This window comes from Cetorhinus maximus, chromosome 1 (genome assembly GCF_964194155.1).
Source record: "Cetorhinus maximus chromosome 1, sCetMax3.hap1.1, whole genome shotgun sequence".
NCBI classification, from domain to species: domain Eukaryota; kingdom Metazoa; phylum Chordata; class Chondrichthyes; order Lamniformes; family Cetorhinidae; genus Cetorhinus; species Cetorhinus maximus.
The window spans coordinates 127075190-127095858 of record NC_135879.1 but is presented as its reverse complement, the minus strand read 5'-3'; the positions used below and the strand labels follow the sequence as shown (position 1 = coordinate 127095858).

General features: G+C 41.7%; 1 protein-coding gene across 5 annotated transcripts in view; it reads left to right on the top strand.

Moving 5' to 3' along the window:
- Nucleotides 1-20669, top strand: part of arap2 (ArfGAP with RhoGAP domain, ankyrin repeat and PH domain 2) — a 454954-nt gene that overhangs the window by 106867 nt on the left and 327418 nt on the right. For 4 of the 5 annotated variants that reach the window (XM_078546079.1, XM_078546088.1, XM_078546071.1 and 1 more), the window contains 2 exons: nt 378-454; nt 2329-2411. In XM_078546079.1, the coding sequence (XP_078402205.1) occupies nt 378-454; nt 2329-2411 (160 nt within the window). The remainder of the gene's footprint in view (nt 1-377; nt 455-2328; nt 2412-20669) is intronic. The other variant, XM_078546106.1, reaches the window with a different exon arrangement.

Genomic DNA, 20669 nt, shown 5'->3' with positions numbered 1-20669 from the left:
CAGGTCCTGTTGATGTCTTAACAAATTTCAATCAAATCACCAAATTAGATATGTTAATATATTTTATAACGTGCAAGGACAAAGTTGAAATGTGTTAACATTATCTCAGGATCTAGGTGAATTTCTTAGTCTTTGAATTTGGCTCATAGACTTAAAGCTACATTCTAATTTCATTGTGTTACCTCCTTATTCTCTCCAAGCTAACTGCTGTTCTGTGTGTACTTATATATATTTGATAGTCATTTTTATGACATTAAGATAATATGGTAGTTTCAATATTTAGTGTTGACCTGTTATTGTAGAAGTTATTGTGCAAGGTAAGGCTTTAAATATCCAGGGTTAATTCACCTAAAATATTTTACTTTTCCTCTTCAAAGCAGCAGATAAAAATAAGTCAACGCCTATCAGCCCATATGGGGAAACGTTCTTATACCACATGCCTGAAGATGACCAGGTGAGTTTAAATTTAAAAAAGGACCATGTTTAAAAGAGGGCTAACTGAATGTCTGATATATCTGTATTCCTGTTAAAATTTATGAACAACAGAATTGTATTCTGTGTGGGGAAGCTGTTATAATTTGGGTTAACATTGATATATATTTTCCAGGATTATTGGTATATTGTACTTCAATGGTAATGTAACTCAACAGAATGACCTGTTTGTATTGTTGTCACAAAGGATATTAGGGAACTAGTTATTAAAATTAAATCCCTTGAGCTTCCTTAAATTGATGGAAGTTATTTTGATAGGTACATTATGCATTGTCTCTGATGATTGCTACAGCATAGCTTAAACTGTCCAGGGGCATTGTGCAAAACTAACAAGGTTCCTAATCCGGTGGGATCTTGAATTTATTAAAATATAATGAGAAAATCCTGTTTTTAAACTTTACTGGCAAGCTATTGCACCAGAGACCAGATTCGCTGTCAGTCAACAGATTTGTTGGCACTGTTTTGGAAATTTAGCTTAATGATGGTAATCTACAGTGTCCATCACATAACAACAGGCCTCGGGAGACTTGCTGAATATACCATTGGGTGAACTATATGGTATTTGTACAGAAAGCTGTAAATCATCTTTATAGTTGACATACCAATTAGAGGTTAGACAAATGAATAACTGGTAATACCATCACAGCTTGGCGGGCACTTATGAGTTATTCTGCTGTAATAAGAATACATTGTATATTATGTGTAGTATGATGATTAGAAGTTTGGGGTCTTGCTTTAAATATTCATTTAGATACAGTGGTGCTAGTCACTTCTGTTAAGTAGGGTAGCACTTTATTGTTGACGGGGATGCAACAATAGTATTTCCGTGTGATTTGAACTGGATAGTCATGTCTTTTGCTTGTGACCCCATGTCTGTCTCTGCAATTGTTTTGAAGGCAAAGCAAGGTACCTCTTAAGACAAGGCCAGACACAAATCATTATACTGTTTATTGCACAGCAAGTGAATGTACAGAACAGTAGTTACAATTGAACTCAATCAGTCTAACTTGACATTTTAATAATTATGCAATTTGGAATTGTACAAAATAATAAAATAACTACAATTACGCACAGCATTGGTTCATCTTATTTTAGTTTTATATATGAACTATTATCAGCCTTCCATCCAAAACCAGCTCTGTTAATTGTCAGCTTTTACCCAGCATTTACTGTGATTATGTAACAGAATTACTGATGATCTGCAATTAATGTGGATTGAACTGATCTAGATGGAAGAGGCCATGAAATCAGGGGCAGAAAAGCAAAAACATTCGATTGAATCAGTAATAATCTGGCTGAGACCACCTTGCATTTCATACTGCAGATTTGTTTTTCAGCCAGCAGCATACCACTATGTTCTGCAGGTACGCTCAGTTTGAAGGAAAATTTCTACCAGGCGCATGTTCCTTCCATGAAAATGTAACAATGAGCTATTGCAACAAAATGGAGGCAGTATAGAAATATTCATAGAATATTGTTTAATGGTTTTGGGGATACAAACATTTACACAGCATGAAACTATTTCTTTATAGAATGCTTACCTCTCAGTCATAAAGCAGCTATGAAGCAGATTCCATAAATTCTTTAAAAAGGAAACAAAACATTTGCTTGAGAAATAAAGAAACATGGGAGCAAGTTGCAGAGTAGATAGGGATTAGGTGCATCAGGTGGAGAAATACACTGCCCTAGCCTTGATTAGCCAACTAGCTGTTCCTGTACTGCAAATATTTACGGTTTGTTATATTTACCCTTATAAAATTAATGCTTACATATTCTTTCTATTGTTAAAATATGTAATTTCCATAATTGTTTATGGATTTTTAAAATCTTTATTAGGAGATTTTAAGCAATCATCATCATCACGGTATGGAAACATCAATGAGAGAGAATAACGAACAAGAGATAAGCAATCAATTAAGGTAGAAATATTTCATCTTTTCTCTATTATAACAAATCTTTAATGATTTAAAGAACCTGCTATATGAAATACATTTTTTATATTATCGGGTTATCTCCATGTACTCATCCATGCAAGTTTGCAATTAAATTTAAAGTTTTTGACCTTCTCACTTGGGAAAAATGTTCAAAGTTTGGCTCATGGCTTTTCACAAGCAGCTGTAAATCTTGCCTATGCAGTTGTTTGGTCTCTCTATCTACATAATACAAACTCAGCAAATCCAAAATCCAGACTGTTATATCATAGTGGATACATTTCCACTGAAAACAACTCCACATTATAACAAAAAATTATAACAGCCCATTTGCATTTGAAGGACATATACAAAAAACAGAAAATTCTGGAAATACACAGTAGGTCAGTCACAGAGGGAAGACCATATTGTATTTTATTTTTATGATGTCTTTTGGATATAGGTGCTTTGTAAGTTATGCCAAAAGCTTTGCACTCTCATGCTGTGCAATTTAAACAACATTTTTTTTCTTTGCTTTAGATTTGCAGTTATTTGAGTAATGCATTATTTAATAAAGGAAAGGTTGGTTGAACTTTCAGAACTGTACCTTGGAGTCATAAATGTAAAATGCTCCAGTAGGAGAAGAGAAGAAGGCATAACTAAATATTGTAGCAATTGCTTATTATACTGTAAACCAGGAAGCAGTTAACCACAGAAGCTATTCATCGGGAATTGCCAGGAACTTCCTGATTGTAACCAGGCATGTTCCTACGAGTAGGCAAGATTAAGAAGCTGCTCCTTGCCTCTCTGATCTCTCTGTTATATAAATAATATGTATATGGGGGTGGAAGTTGTTTATACCAGCTCATTGCAAATACATTCTTGCCCAATGCTTTGTCCCAGTGCATTCAAAACTATCTTTCTCCCTCATTTCACTCCCAGATATGCAAAAATAAGTGGCTCCAGTAAAGAAATAAAAACAAATAGACATGGTTATATTACATGCAGATGTGAACTCGGTTGTTTCTTTTTCATCCAGGATTACTTTTCAATATTTCCCTGATGTCCTGCAGAGCCTTTAAGTATAAACAGTGCAAAACAGTATTGGTGAGCTAAGACCTTGTCTGCAAATGACACGCAAAATGCCACTTGCAGGCCCAGTGGTGGCTGTTTGCTGTCTCTCTGGTAAAGCAGAGAAAACCATGCCTCTACACATAAGCCTCTGTGACACTTGCACAATTGTGTTCATTAGTCTGTCGGAACCACTCCATGTGCCCAGAGGAGAGGTAACTTTGTCAACTCCTAGGTGGTGCAAGAAAACCAATGGAATTTTCTGTATAGATTGCAAAATTCTTCAGATGAAACTTTGGATTCAAAAAGAAGAACAGAGGGGTAACTCGACCTCCATGCCAACATTGTGCAGCTTGCAGCTTTGGCCTGACCCTCCTGCTCCCTCATCTTTCTGTGGGAAATAGCATGGAACCCACTGCTGTTAGACAAATTTTAGCATTTTTAAAATACGTTCCTATCAATAGAAACCTTAAGTGACCTTTACTCTTGTTTTTATCTCATACCTTATCTATATAGTACAGAGTTACTTTGAAAACATCTTTAAAGTTTTTTCCAGTGGGACAGATCATCTGTTTATACTGAAAAAATATGCCCAGCAAAAAGCATGTTTTTTTAACTTCATTCATGGGATGAGTGCATCACTGGGTAGGCCAACATTTATTGCCCATCACTAATTGCCCTTGAAAAGGAGGTGGTGAGCTGACTCCTTGAACTGTTGCAGTCCCGATGCTGTAGGTACACCCACAGTGCTGTTAGGGAGGGAGCTCCAGGATTTTGACCCAGCGACAGTGAAGGAATGGCGATATACATGTCTTTCCCAACTTAACTGTCTCAAGTTTTTTCTGTGTCTGTTTCTAGAAATTAACAGCATTAAAGTGACTGCTTCATCTTGGCAAATGCATTTTTTAAAAATGGAGTTTAAAAGGCCTGTTTTATCTGACTAAAACAGAGTAGCCTATAGCATGATAACTTTTGTAAAATAAAACTTCAACTGTGGTAGAGGAAGGACTAACAAACAAATTTTGGTCACTGAGCACCTTTTGTTAAAGTGCTGTTTCTGACTTCTTGTAGCTTTACTGTAATATGTGGGGGTGAGAACGTACATTAATTAAACTCCAGTCTTTGCAAATATATATTCATAGAATATGCGGCACAGGAATAGGCCATTCTTCCGAATTATACTCCACCCAAGTCACCTCATATTTGATCTTCCTCCTCTCAACCTTTCAGCATTGCAACAGCTCGCTAAAGCTCGTTCGACAGCACCTTCCTAACTCATGATCTCCATCACCTAGAAGGGCAAGGGAAGAAGATGCATTGGACACCACCACCTGCAAGTTCCCCTCCAAGTCACAGACTATTCTCACTTGCAACTATAACTCTCGTTCTAACAGCACCGTGAGTGCACCTATATCCACATGGCCTGCAGTGGCTTACCACCACCACCACCTCAAGGGCAATTAGGGTTGAATAGTAAATGCTGGCCTAGCCAGCGATGCCCACATCCTGCGAAAGGATTTTTAAAAAGTAATTGAAAGTGGCAGTATAGGTTGAGAGAGCATTTTTAAAAATTCATATACACGTGTGGGCATCGCTGGCTAGGCCAGCATTTATTGCCTGTCCCTAGTTGCCTTTGAGGAGGTGGTGACGAGTTGCCTACTCGAACTGCTGCACAGAAATATTTGGCATAGAAATAGGCCATTCTTCCTGATTATACTCCACCCAAGCCACCTCATATTTGATCTTCCTTCTCTCAACCTTTCAGCAAACTGTTTTATTTTCTTTCTCTCCGGTACTATAAATTTTGTTTGTATTTTCAAAGCTCTGCTGCTTTGCTGCCTTCTCCTTTCAGTGCTCCAGGTGTATTTGGGCTTTCTTTTGCAATGCTCACCATTTTGCATGTCTTTTCTACATTCTCCTACTGAATGTACCATCTATTAGCACAAACTCTCTGTATCCCTGAGAAATAGCGATTACTTCCACCTGTAATACAATTTCCAACACGTTGATTTAGGCTTTCCCTCTTGATCTCATCATAATAGAGTTCCTGCCTCACGTTCAAACCTTTGTAACATTGCCCGCCTCCATGTTTACTTGATCTTTTCATTGAGAACTGTCGGCGTGACATTAGTCGTCTCAATTTCTCTGCTCCTCTCACCCATTCTAACCTGTCTGTCTCTGAACTTGCTGCACTCCGTTCTCTCAGATCCAACCCTGACATTGTCATCAAACCCGCTGACAAGGGTGGTGCTGTTGTCTGGCGCACTGACCTCTACCTCGCAGAGGCTGAGCGTCAACTCGCAGACACTTCCTCCTACCTCTCCCTGGACCATGACCCTACCACTGAACATCAAGCCATTTTTTCCAGGACTGTTACTGACTTCATCGCCTCTGGAGTTCTTCCTTCCACAGCTTCCAACCTGATAGTCTCCCAACCTCGAACGGCCCGCTTCTACCTCCTACCCAAAATCCACAAACAGGACTGTCCCGGCAGACCGATCATGTTAGCCTGTTCCTGCCCCACGGAACTCATTTCTTGCTATCTTGACTCCATCCTCTCTCCCCTTGTCCAGTCCCTTCCCACCTACATCTGTGATTCCTCTGACACCCTACATCATATCAACAATTTCCAGTTCCCCGGCCCCAACCGCCTCCTCTTCACCATGGACGTCCAATCCCTCAACACCTCCATCCCCCACCGGGATGGTCTAAGGGCTCTCCGCTTCTTCCTCAAACAGAGGCCTGAACAATCCCCATCCACTACTACTCTCCTCCGTCTGGCTTAACTTGTTCTCACACTGAACAATTTCTCCTTAAACTCCTCTCACTTCCTCCAAATAAAAGGCGTGGCTATGGGTAACCGCATGGGCCCCAGCTATGCCTGTCTCTTTATGGGGTATGTGGAACATTCCTTGTTCCAGTCCTACTCTCGCCTCCTCCCACAACTGTTTCTCCGGTACATCGATGATTACATCGGTGCTGCTTCATGCTCTCGTCGGGACCTGGAAAAATTTATTAATTTTGCTTCCAATTTCCACCCCTCCATCATTTTCACATGGTCCATCTCTGACACTTCCCTTCCCTTCCTTGACCTCTCTGTCTCAATTTCTGGTGATAGACTGTCCACCAATATCCATTACAAGCCTACCGACTCCCACAGCTACCTCGACTACAGCTCCTCATACCCCGCTTCCTGTAAGGACTCCATCCCATTCTCTCAGTTCGTTCGCCTCTGTCGCATCTGTTCTGATGATGCCACTTTCAAAAACAATTCCTGTGACATGTCCTCCTTCTTCCTTAACCGAGGTTTTCCACCCAAGGTGGTTGACAGGGCTCTCAACCGTGTCCAGCCCATCTCCCACGCATCTGCCCTCACACCTTCTTCTCCCTCCCAGAAACATGATAGGGTCCCCCTTGTCCTCACTTATCACCCCACCAGCCTCCGCATTCAAAGGATCATCCTCCGCCATTTCCACCAAATCCAGCATGATGCCACCACCAAACACATCTTCCCTTCACCCCCCCTGGCGGCATTCCGCAGGAATCGTTCCCTCCGGGACACCCTGGTCCACTCCTCCATCACCCCCTACACCTCACCCCCCTCCCACGGCACCTTCTCATGCAACCGCAGAAGGTGCAGCACATGCCCCTTTACTTCCCCTCTCCTCACCGTCCAAGGGCCCAAACACTCCTTTCAAGTGAAGCAGCATTTCACTTGCACTTCCTTCAACTTAGTCTACTGCATTTGTTGCTCCCAATGCGGTTTCCTCTACATTGGAGAGATCAAACGCAGACTGGGTGACTGCTTTGCAGAACACCTTCGGTCTGTCCGCAAGCATTACCCAGACCTCGCTGTCGCTTGCCATTTCAACACTCCACCCTGCTCTCTTGCCCACATGTCCGTCCTTGGCTTGCTGCATTGTTCCAGTGAAGCTCAACGCAAACTGGAGGAACAGCACCTCATCTTCCGACTAGGCACTTTACAGCCTTCCGGACTGAATATTGAGTTCAACAATTTTAGATCATGAACTCTCTCCTCCATCCCCACCCCCTTTCTGATTTTCCCCCTCCTTTCCTTTTTTTTCCCCAATAATTTATATAGATTTTTCTTTTCCCACCTATTTCCATTATTTTAAAAGTTATTTCCATCCATTGTTTTATCTCTACCTTTTAGCCTATTTCGATTCCTTCACCCCACCCCACCCCTACTAGGGCTATCTGTACCTTGCTCGTCCTGCTTTCTACCCTTAATTAGCACATTCCTTTAGATAATATCACCACCTTCAACACCTCTTTGTCCATTTGTCTGTGACATCTTTTGGTTATCTCCACCTATCACTGGCCTTCTATCTAGCTATTCTTGTCCCAACCCCCACCCCCCTTAAACCAGCTTATATTTCACCTCTTTTCTATTTTTCCTTAGTTCTGTTGAAGAGTCATATGGACTCGAAACGTTAACTGTGTTCCTCTCCACAGATGTTGCCAGACCTGCTGAGTTTTTCCAGGTATTTTTGTTTTTGTTTTCCATGTTTACCTCATTCTAGTTCATGTCTTCATCATCTCAAGGCTTGATTTTTACAATGCCTTGTTACCCAGCCTCTGAGATAGCCTTTCATCGCTTTCAACTCATTCCAAATGCAGGAGCCTGCAGTAAGTCATGTACCTTCCATCACCCATACTTCTACAAACTTCACTGGTTCCACTTGCCTCAGAACATCAGGTTCAAAATTCTTCAGCTTGCTTTCAGATCACTGCGAGACCTCATCCCACCTTATCAGTGATCTCCTGATGCATGTTTTTGCAGAGATTCTCTAGTCTTCAAACACTTCCCTTCACCATTGTTGGCTGGTCATTTGCACTTTTGCTCTTGAAAATTTTATACCAAGTTGTGTTGACCTTGTCACCTACTTTCCTGCTATAAGAAGCATCCACAAGCCTTCCAGCCACACCATTAATTCCTGTTTAAGCTTCACCATTTCTCTCTGCTCCTTTATTCTTTCTTCCTCATTGTAAGATGCTCAAATGCTTTTCTGCACATGCAGAAGACTATATAAATGAAGGGGTATTTAATTCAATTTGTGTCTGCCTAGTTGTGTTCCCATGTATGCTGGCACTGATCAGATCTGTCCTCTTGCTTGTCCCATAGTCTTGAACAAAATTGCCTTTCCCTGCTTCCACTGCTAGTGCCCCAAACCACTCTTCGTACCAGCACCCTGCGCTAACTGAAGGAGACTTTAGATTGGTCAAGTGATTGGGTTCTTTTGAAATAGTTTCTTTCAAAAACAATTCAGAACATTTGAATCACCGTGTGTGGGTGTAAGTGAGTGTCTGTGAGTGAATGGGAAAAATTTTCCCCCTGTTGAGGGGGAAGTGCAGGAGCAGGCACAGGCAGGCGCACCTCCGATCGGTGCCCCCGATTGGGGGTGCACCGTCATTTTATGTGGGCAGGCCATTTAAGGCCCGCCCAGCTTGACGTCTGCCAGGAAGCGCTATGCGCTCCCTGTGTGGGTAGGGGGGGGGGACTCCCTGAGCCGGGAGTGTGCTCTTTCGCGCATGCCCATGAAAGAGCGCACTGATCTCCCTGAGGCTAAGTGCTGCCTCAGAGAGATCAGCTCCGAATTAAAATTTGCAATAACAATGATAGAAAGATTTCCCTGACATGTCCCCTCATGTGACACTGTCACATGAGTTGGGACATATCCATAACTTTAACTGGAACCTTTATTCAAAATTTAAATACCCTCATGAAACCTCATCCCACCCGTGGATAAGGTTTCATGCTTTTTCTGAAGCCCGCCAGGGCTCCCAGCCTGCCAGCCAACGTTAAGGTTGGACGGGCAGGTCCACTAATGATGTTAATTACTTTTTAATGGCCTCACTAGGCCGTTGACAGGTTGGCGGGTGCACAGCTGACTCGCCTGGAAGTGCTATGCAATCCCTGTGTGGGCCGGGGTTGGGGGGTGGTGGTGGTGGTTGCCTGAGTTGGGAGTACAGAAATCTCCCTGAGGCACCGAGATAAGTTTTAAGGTTAAACAGTTTAATAAAGTGGTGAAAAAATTTTCATGACATGTCCCCTCATGTGAAACTGTCACATGAGCTGGGACATGTGCATTAATTGTAATAAAAATTTTTGTGAAAATTTAAAATCATTCATAAAACCCCATCCCGCCCGTGGATGAGGTTCCATGAAAAATGCGGAGGCCGCCTGGGCTCTTCGCCTGCCCCACAACCTTAAGGTTGAACGGGCAGCTCAGGTAATTGCTTAAGTGGCTTTTTAAATCGCCTTAATAGGCCTTTGACAGTTCGGTGGGCGCGCAGCTGTCTTGGCTGCGCGCCCGCCAAACTGAAAATCTAAATGACGCACGGTGACGTCGGGTCGCACGCCTGATGTTGCCCCGTGTCATTTTACGCCTCAGCGAGCAGGCCCCACCCCTGAAGATTCTGCCTCATGTGTGCCCTGCCCAAAGACCATAAGACGTAGGAGCAGAAGTAGGCCATTCGGCCTATCAAGTCTGCTCCGCCATTCAATGAGATCATCTTCAACTCCACTTTCCTGCCTTTTCCCCATAACCCTTGATTCCCTTATTGATTAAAAATTTGTCTATCTCACCCTTGAATATACTTAATGACCCAACCTCTACAGCCGTCTGCAGTAAATAATTCCACAGGTTCACTACCCTCTGAGAGAAGAAATTTCTCCTCATCTCTGTCTTAAATGGCCACCCCCTTACTCTGAGATTACGCCTTCTGGTCCTAGACACTCTCACAAGAAAAAACAACCTCTCAGCGTCTACCCTGTCAAGCCCCCTAAGAATCTTATATGTTTCAATAACGTTGCCTCTCATTCTTTTAAACTCCAATGAGTACAGGCCCAACCTACTCAACCTCTTCTCAAAAGAAAATCCCTCCATACCCAGGATCAACCTAGTGAGCCTTCTCTGGATTGCCTTCAATGCCAATATATCTTTCCTTAGATAAGGGGACCAAAATTGTTAACAGTGTTTTAGGTGTGAGCTAACTAGTGCCTTGCATAGTTTTAGCAAAGCTTCCCTATTTTTATACTCCGTTCCCTTTGCAATAAAGGCCAACATTCCATTTGCCTTCCCTATTACCTGTTGAACTTGTATGTTGGCTTTTTGGGATTCATGCACAAGGACTCCCTCTGTGCTGCAGCCTTCTGCAGTTTTTCTCTATTTAAATAATATTCAGCTCTTCTATGCTTCCTGCCAAAGTGCGTAACCTCACATTTTCCCACATTATATTCCATCTGCGAAGTTTTTGCCCACTCACTTAACCTGTCTATATCCTTCTCTAGACTCCTTGTGTCATCTTCACCACTTGCCTTCCCACCTATTTTTGTGTAATCCGCAAACTTGGCGGTAGTACATTCACTTCCCTCATCTAAGTCATTAATATATGTTGTAAATAATTGAGGCCCCCAGCATTGATCCCTGTGACGCTCCACTACTTACAGGTTGCCATCCTGAAAATGCCCCCCTTATCCCATCTCTCTGGGCAGAATCTTCTGGCTGGCGTGCGGGTGGCGGAGCCTGCACGCCAGCGCTTAAAATGTGGCATGCTGACGTCAGCGTGCGGCATCGTGATATTTTGTTCGGCAGGCGCACTATGCAGCGGGATGCGCGCCCGCCATTAATTAAAGGCCTCGTTAAGGCCCTCAACTTGCCAACTGTCAACGATTTTGAGGGGCCTGTGCGAACTTCGGCTTGGCGCACGGGCCCAACGGGCAGGCGGGTAGGTGATTTTTTTACAAACCTCGTCCAGTGGCGGGATGAGGTTTGATAGCGGTTTTAAAAACGTTTAATAAAGTTTTTGTTTATTTCATTAACATGTCCCATCTCGTGTGACCTTTTCACATGAGGGGGACATGTTAATGAATTTTTTATTCTTCTATTTTTTTATATTTGCCAACCTTTCAGCGATCTCCCTGAGGCAGCACTTTGCCTCAGGGAGATGTGCGTGCGAAAGAGCGCAATCTGACAGTTGGGGAATCCCACCACCCCCCTGCACAGGAAGCGCATAGCCGGTGGGGTTCGCCCACCCATCAAGAGCAAAATTCTACCCTCTGTCTTCTATTAGTCAGCCAATCCTCTAACCATGCTAATATGCTACCCCCAACACGATGGGCTCTTACCTTATTAAGTAGCCTTATGTGCAGTACCTTATCGAACGCCTTTTAGAAATCCAAATATATTGCATCTACTGATTCCCCTTTATCTATCCTGCTTGTTACCTCCTCAAAGAATTCTAATAAATTTGTCAGGCATGATTTCCCCTTCATGAAGCCATGCTGACTCTGCTTGATTAGATTATGCATTTCTAAATGCTCTGCTATTACATCCTTTATAATAGACTCCAACATTTTCCCAATGACAGATGTTAAGCTAACTGGCCAATAGTTACCTGTTTTTTGTCTCCCTTTTTAAATAAGGGTGTTACATTGGTCATTCTCCAATCCTCTGGGACTTTACCAGAATCTAAAGATTCTTGGAAGATTACTGCCAGTGCATCAACTAAAGGCTGGTCCTTGTCTGCTCATGCTTCTTCCTGAGCTGTTTCCTTAGCAGTTTTTGTCAGTGATGGTTTGCTATTGACTTCCATTCTCCGGGGTAGGATGAGGAGACAGAACCCAAGTGTATCTAAGTCGGAAGGTGAATTGAACCTATGCTGGTAGCATTATTCCAAATCACACACTAGCCATCTAGCCAACTGAGCTAACTGATCCCCTTACTGACTTACTGACCAGTGGAAATAATTTTCTGATTTACCTCATCAAAGCGCCTCATAATGTGGAATACCTGCATCAGACATTTCCTCTTAACTTGTCTGTTGTAGTGAAATGTTTCTCTCTTCTCTCATCATCGCTGATATCTTAGCAAGCCTCACTGTACCCTCTTTGTGACCTTAACATTTTTCTTAAAGTGGTGCATCTAAATCTGGATATCGTGTTCGAACTGCGACTTAATAAAGATTTGTATAGGATTTTCATTATCTCTCTCTGTTTCATATTAATAGATAAATAACAAAGGTTATAAAAAACTAAAATTGAAAATGTTACATAGTACCTGTAGGTGTGATTAAAATGCGTAGAAGAAAGAATATGATGAAAATAATGAAAAGTTAAGAGTGGATTAAGGGAAAGCAAGCCTGGAATATGAGGAAGGTTCACAAAAAAATTAAAAATTAAAGTGAAACTTTATACATATATATCAGTAAAAATGAGATGGGATCCCCAGAAGGAGAGGGTAGTGAATTAATAGCGAGTGAACAAAAATTGTCAAGGATGTTGAGCAAATACTTTGTGTCAGTGTTTTCAAAAGAGGGGTTGGGCCAGAGTTAAATTCTGCTTCAGGTAGAAATAAATGAACAAAACAAATTGAAGAAGTTAGTCAAGCTAAAAGAGGACGTTGTGAGCTGATCCAAGGTTCCTGAGGGAATTGGGGGAAAAAAATAAAATTTATATATGAGTTCTACTGAGAATGGATAAGTGCTGACTGGACAGTGGCCAATGTAATACTTTCAAAAAGGGACACAAAGCTAATCAGATAATTACAGGCATCTATGGTGGGAAAAACATTTGGAGTCTTTAATCAAAGGGGATATTACTTCATATTTATATGAAAAAATAATTAAAAGCAGCCAACACAAATTTTAGAAAGAGAGATTGCATTTGATACACCTCATAGTTCTTTGTGGCAGTGGCAGATGCAAAGGATGTAGAGTACATGGACTCTCAGAAAGCTTTTGACCAAGAGCCAGAACACAGCAGACTATGTAAAAAGATTAGAGATTTGCGTTAGCAAAATGTTAGCAAATGAAACTGGTTAGAAGGGAAGAAACAAATTTGGAATTAAGGGTATGTCTAAGAGGTTGGAAGTGAGTTGTGATATATTACAGGAATCTCTTCTGAAACTGCTTTTATTTACTGTGTAGATCAGCGATTGAGGGGTTTAAAATGAAAGGGCGTATGACTAAAAATGGAAGAAATTTAGAACAGAAATTTTTTTTTAGGTAGAGGGTTGTGCAGCATTGTAAGCCACAACTGAACTTGGTGAGGGAAGCAGAGAACTTAGGCCAAATTTTTGCAGTCAGGAAAATTCCCGACTCCACAAACCTGACTCAGGAGAAACGTCCCTGAACAGCTGGATTTTCGTTCGGGGGGAGATGGGTGCAGGTGCTAACTGGAGTTGGGCCTGCCACCCCTGGAAACAGTGTGAGGCAGCCACAAGGGCTGCCGAATGTTGAGGCGTGCTGGTTCGAAGGGCCGCCTTGGTGCTTTAGGACTTCGCTCCAGTTATAATAAAATTAGTAAAATGAAGAACAGCCCTCTAGCCCTCACCCCCCACACACTCCCCATGCCAACTCATGCCGCCTCATACCTCCCACTCACCACCCCATTGCCCGTCATATCCTCCATGCCAACCCATGCCCCTCTACTCCCCCTGTATGCCCCTTTAAACTGTCTATTCCAGCCTATGCCCCTCTACCTACCCTTGGTCCCTCATACACTCCATGCCAGCCTATACCTCTCTATCTATCCCCATTGCCCTTTATAGCCCCTATGCCAACTTAGTGCCATCCCAACTCATGCCAAGTATCACAAATGTGTAGTTGTGATATTCTAAATTTTGTAAAAAAAAAGCTAATCTTTTTAAATAGACACAAGAAAATAGACACAAGAGATGGCTGCCAAAAGTCATCTGACCTTTTACAACTTTATTATAGTCAAGCTTCTAGAAGGTTCCAAGTGGATTGCTAGTAGACATATCCAGACATGTGAACACATTTGAAATTCAATGCACATTTCCATAATGTTAAACAGAAACTCATTAACAATGGCTTACCTGGAATTGTGAATAGCTCTTTCCTATCTCCCCAAACCTGGGAGAATGGGAAGCATTCAAATATTTTTATAATGGCATAAAGACACCAGTCACTCATAACAGATTGTGGAAACACATTGATTATTTAAACTAGGCACGTGAAGACACATATAGAAAGGTAGAAAGCTTGTGTGTGCTGTGTTCTGCTCACAGGCCAAAGTGAAACTGAGGCTGGATCACACAACACAATTCCTTCCAGTGACGGCATGCTGCTGTCCCTGAAAGACACACTACAACATCTCCCTTTTTTAAAGATACTTTTCTCCCTTCCAAAGAAGTATAACTATTTACAATGCCTGTTCATGTTTAGTTACCATTATATAAGTATATAGTGATGACAACCTTGTCTGAAGCTTTCTTTAATTGCTCACAGTGATCTGTGGGATTACCGTTCTTGGATGTTGCTCCTGCTTGCATTTAGGATTTTGTCCTAGATGCATTGGACTTCACAGCGGTTGAGGAGCTAGAATGGATCAGATTTGTCCTCTGTTACACCTCACTGTTGCGCATTTGTGTGTAATGACTTCATAGGACCTTGGTTCTGAACAAATGCTTGTCACCTCGGCTGGCTGCTATGGGATCCTGGATGCGAACTTGTTGTGCCAATTGTAAACCTGGCATTTCTGCACCTGCATTTTTATCATGCATGTTGGTCATCTTCTCTTGTAGTTTTAAAAGTTGCTGTCTAGTTTCTGAAAGAGTAGAATGGGTAAGAGTAGGTAGATTGGCACATACTGGTCTGCTGAACATGAGCTCTGCTGGTGATGGAATAGTTGCACTTAAAGGTGTCAATTACAGATATAATGTTGCAATGTATACATCTTACTTAGCCTGTCTACATCTGAAAATTAAGGATTTCACTGTGTGAATCATTTGTTTAGCTAAGCCGTTAGACTGGGGTAATGAGGAGAAGAAGTCGTGTGACCAATATTGCACTTTCACACACATTCTGACATGGCTTACCAATAAATTGCAGACCGTTATCCCTAATGATCTCTCTAGGCACACTATATAAACTGAAAATAGCAGCTAGAGCATGCACAACGGTTATGCTTGACGTATTATGGAATTTTCAAATAATGGGCTTCGTGGTAAAGTAGTCGATGATGATGATGAAGTCAGTGCCATGGACATGAAAGGAGTTGGATGCTATTTTGGACCAAGGATGAGTAGGAAAATCATATGGAATCAATGGCGCTTTGTGCTGACTTGGCATATGCTCTTGACATGGTTTGCACTTCTTGACGACGACTTCAATGCCATTGTTCATACTCAGCCAATAGACTGTCTCCCTTGTGAGTCTTCTCGTCCAATTTATGCCCATGTGTGAGTGATGAAATTGTTGAAAAATATCAGGTCACAAATATTCCAGTATGATGACCTGCCTGTCTTTAAAAATGACTCCCTGGGAGATGCCTAGCTGGTCCTGCTAAGGCTAAAATGGTCTCATGTGCTCGTAGACATACTGAATTGAATCAAGCCATCCTTCAGTAATGGTCTTCCACAATTTCTGTAATGTAGAATGTTTCGCCATTTCTTCCTTTAGGTGCTGGCATATGAATTGGGCAAAATGTACCAAATCAATTAGGAGAACAACTTCAAATTTGATGTCAATGGAATCAACTTGTAGATCCAACGATATATCTTCTGTTTTTGCTGGGTTAGGCAATCTGTTAAGTGCATCAGATGTGACCATAAAGTTACCTGGCTGGTACCTGATCTCTCAGTCATAACCTTGAATCTTTATCAACAGATGTTGCAATCTTGGCATTGCACTGGTCAATGATTTTTGCAAAATCATTTCCAGTGGCTTGTGGTCGGTGTCTGTCGCAAATCTTTTGCCAAAGAGGTAGGTATGAAATGCATGTGTAATGGACACAAGCGTGAGGTGAATTGAATTATCATTACTGTTCCCCTCTTCTGCCTGTGACAGTGGTAGATTAATTTCTAATTTAATTTGTTCCCTTAGTATCCTTTCCCTTGTTGAAATAGTCTGTGATGTGTTTCCCAAACCCCGGTTTATGAGGTCCAATGTTAACAATAACCCCACAGCAAACCTTAAAGGTGAACCAAAACTAGGATTTATTAACACATTCAAAACCTGCAGAATGGATTGTGACACACATTCACACTCATGAGCATACAAGGTAGAAAGCCAGAGAAAGAAAAGGAAAGAAGTTACAAATTGCAATTTACGAAAAAACATGAACAAACATTGGCATTAATTCATGTGAATAGAGCCCAGTCAGTCAATGTCTGATGAAGGTTCCTTCAGGTGGCTTTGTCTGGCAGAATTCCTGGTCTTTGTCCTAGGAACTCAGTTGCAGGTTGAGGCAATTGAAGATGTAGCAAAGTATTCTTGTATTCTGGGAATTAGTTTGTTTTGTAGGTGAAATACAGGGTTCCTTCTGGAGATCAGCCTTTGAGAGAGAGGGAGGTCAGAGGCAGAGCCTGGAGTCTGTTTTTCTCTCTTCTGAGGTAAAACAACAACTGAAGATAGAACCCAAAAGCTGTATAATTAAAGCAATTCAAACAGTTCAAGTCTTGGTCATGTAACGGGGTGTTTTCGGGTCAAGCCATCCAGCTAGTCATGTACTTTAAGAACCCTTGTCATAACGCATTGTATTTTGAGTGGTTTGGTTTGGCTGGAATGTTCATACAATGCAAGGTGTGTCACATTTTAGGAGGTTGATTAGTTAGCCTTTGTCCATATTTTAAAGCACAGAATTTAAACGAGAATAGGGAAGAGAAACAAATTTTTAAGATTTCTTTTTGTTCATGCCTTCTCGGCATGACACATAATCCCAAATACTATCGCTAATGTTTCCTGCTTGATGTTGGAGTAGTGGATTGTGTTATGGATACAGATTTTGAAGTGGATGCAATCAATTTACCTTTTTGTAGTATGCATGCTCCCAGACCTTTCTGCGAGGCATCTATCTCCAAGGTAGCTGTCTCCCTAGAGTTGTAAAATTGAAATGTCAATACTTCTGCTAATGTCTGTTTCAGTGCATCAAAGAGATATTGGTGTTCTTCATGCTACAGGAAAAGCACATTCTTTCTCAACAATTCCCTTAGCCATGACAATTTTTGAGTAAAATTTGGAATGTATGGAGACAAGAAATTAAAAAGACCTAGATGTCTTTGAAGATCGTCCTTATCTTGAGGAGTTGGCATGGCCTTAATATCCTCTATTTTACTTTGATCAGGACATATGCCAGCATTGGAATAAACAGAACTGAATAGCCAGTTTTGCTTCACGTTGATGGCACATTTCAGAATGTTGAACGCCAATCTTTCATTATTTACCGCTTGCATCAATACGTGCAGATTATGTTCATGCTTTTGCTTTGTTCTTCACAATGGCAATGTCATTGGTGATACAGATGTTTCCTGGCACAGTGCATGTAATATGATCCATGTGGGCTTGAAAGAGATCCTGGATAATAGCCCAAAAGGAAGTCATTGAAAACAGTATCAATCAAATGGGTTACAAAATGTAGTAAGCTCTTGGGACTTCTCTGCAAGATGTACTGACCAGTAGCCATGCTTAGCATTGAGCTTCAAGTAGAGTTTTGCACCTACAAATCTGGGAATTAATTCTTCTAATGTGTATATTTTGTAAGGAAAATGTTTCAAAGCTGCATTTAAACATCGTGGATCAAGACATATTTTTAATGATCTGTCCTTCTTTATGACACAAGCAATTCAGCTGCATCAACCTGTGTGCTCTTGTACTCTTTTAACGAGTCCATCTTTCTCCTAATTTGTCTTGTAAGTGGATGCCACACTTAGGTAGTGAATTAATTGACACACTTGCATTCTCCTGCAAGCGTAACATTGCAGCTCCCTTGAAACTGCCAATTTTGTGAAACACTCTGGATATTTCAATGTTAGGTCATGGACTAGGTGATAGGAGTAGTTTGTGAGATTGACCTGCCATGTGAGGTTTGACTAATTCCATGAATTGTTACTAATGCGAGGTCATGACATGCTGGTAGTCCTGCGATCACTGAGCCTTTGGTCTCCATGATGTAGAACAACTGTGACACCCAGGGGGATAGATTGGACTTGCACTCCAGGACTAAGGATCTTGTGCATGGAATAAATGAACTGCTGTATACCAAAACTTGTGCAGTAGTAGGTTTTGCCATGGCTCTCCATGTCTGTGAAATCATCTTTTAGAATCTACAGAGGTTGGATTTTGGCGCTTGCCCTATGTCAGCCTTAGCCAATAATGGTTAGTTACCAACTTTCTTAGGGCAGATAATTTGAATCTTGACAAACACTTTGGATGGTGTGGCGGCATCTGTGTTTTCCATGAGATTGACAGTGTGAAACGTGTTTACTACTCATCATCTCATAATGCATATTATCATCATTTTCTGTTTCGACAATCACTTCATGTATATATAGCTGATGGGATACTGGATGGCCATTCTTATTGCTTTAAGGTACTCATTGTTTGTGGTCATTTTGAATCAGTGCCTGGCTCTTTGTAGCTGCATCAGCATTTGTGTAGTGCACTAACGCTGCCAATGGCCCTTTCTGCCATATGCCTTGCAGAAATGATGGAAAGCTGGGCATTTCCTTAACGCATGCAGAAGGCCACACCTTCTGGAAAGTATGTTGCGAAGGAGGCTGCAGATGGATATAGATAGTTTGCGTGAGTGGACAAAGATCTGGCAAATGGAGTTTAAGGTGGAAAAATGTGAAGTTGTTCACTTTGGCAAGAAGAACAAAGAAGCGGAGTGTTACTTAAATGGAGAACAGCTTCATAATTCTGAGGTGCTGGGGAATCTAGGTATTCTAGGACACGAATCACAAAACGTTAGTATGCTGGTGCAGCAAGTAGTTAAGAAGGCTAATGGAATGCTATCCTTTATTACGAGAGGGATTGAACATAAAAGTAAGGTTGTTATGCTTCAGTTATACAGGGCATTGGTGAAACTCACCTCAAAAACTGTGTGCAGTTTTGGTCTCCTTATTTGAGGAAGGATGTAAATGTATTGGAGGCGGTTCAAAGGAGGTTTACTAGATTGGTACGTGGAATGAGTGGGCTGTTTTATGAGGAAAGGTTGGACAGGCTGGGCTTGTTTCCACTGGACTTTAAAAGAGTGAGGGGTGATCCTTTAGCTCTTCAGCTGTTAATCCTGACATGTTCAACCTGTGTAGACCTTCATTCCCAATTGCTAGGCTAATTTGTGTCCTTGCTTGTCTAGTTCAGACACACTTAAATCAAGAAACCATAGCTTTGTACGCTGTTTAAACATTTTGAATTCGGATAGTAGGTCAGTTGCATCCCAATCGAAACTGGGGAATTTTTTGGAAATTTTGTCAATATCCCTTTGATCTTCCCCCTTGTTTTATTCAATTTATTGTTCAGCAACTCTCAAAGCCATCCATTATAATCACAACCTTCTCTGGCCTGATTTTTATGATGGCTTTGATACTGAGCGAGGGAGAGTCAAACAAAAAGAACAGTCTGGCCCACACCCTGGTCACTCACCTTTCCTGACTGAACTAGCCTAGTGCTGCTCCTCACGACGTGCTGTCCCACTCAAAGGACTGACAGGCTATGCACTGCAATCTCACTAGCAGGGATCTGTCTGCTTATCAGCGCTTTACTTGAGCACATTCTCTGCACTGTGTCTTCAAAGCTTTGTTGTGCAATCACCACGCTGCAATTTCAACACACTCCAATGTTGTGAACTCGTTGTGATCTGCTGAAAACGTCGAGGGTCATCTCATGCCATGTAGCACAATCTAAGGTTGTTCACCATGTTGTACCAGTACTTACTCTTGCTATCACTCTGTTTGACTACCACTGAACACCATGTCGTATTTTTATAATGATGCAATCACTCATAAGGGATTGTGTCAACATGTCGTGGGTTCATTTATTTAAACTAGGCACATGGGAACATTTATACAAAGGCAGAAAATTTGAAGACTTCAGCAGCAGGGCTGTGTCTGCTGTGTTCTGCTCATAAACCAAAGTGAAACTGAGGCTGGATCACATGACACCTTTCCTTTCGTGATGGCCCATTACTACCCGTTAAGGGCAGATTATCAATGGCTAATGGCTGAGGCATTTAATTACCTCGGCTAAAAAGACAATGGATGGACTGTGCCACACCCCCCCCACACCGGGGCTAACATGGAAGCATGATTTGACTGTTTGGGATAGCGACCATTTTGTGTTTTTGGATTGTATAAAGGAGGCTATAAGAAGCCATTTTGTGTAGAACAGTGAGAGACAATAGCAGCACACAGCTCTCAGCTGAAACAGCTA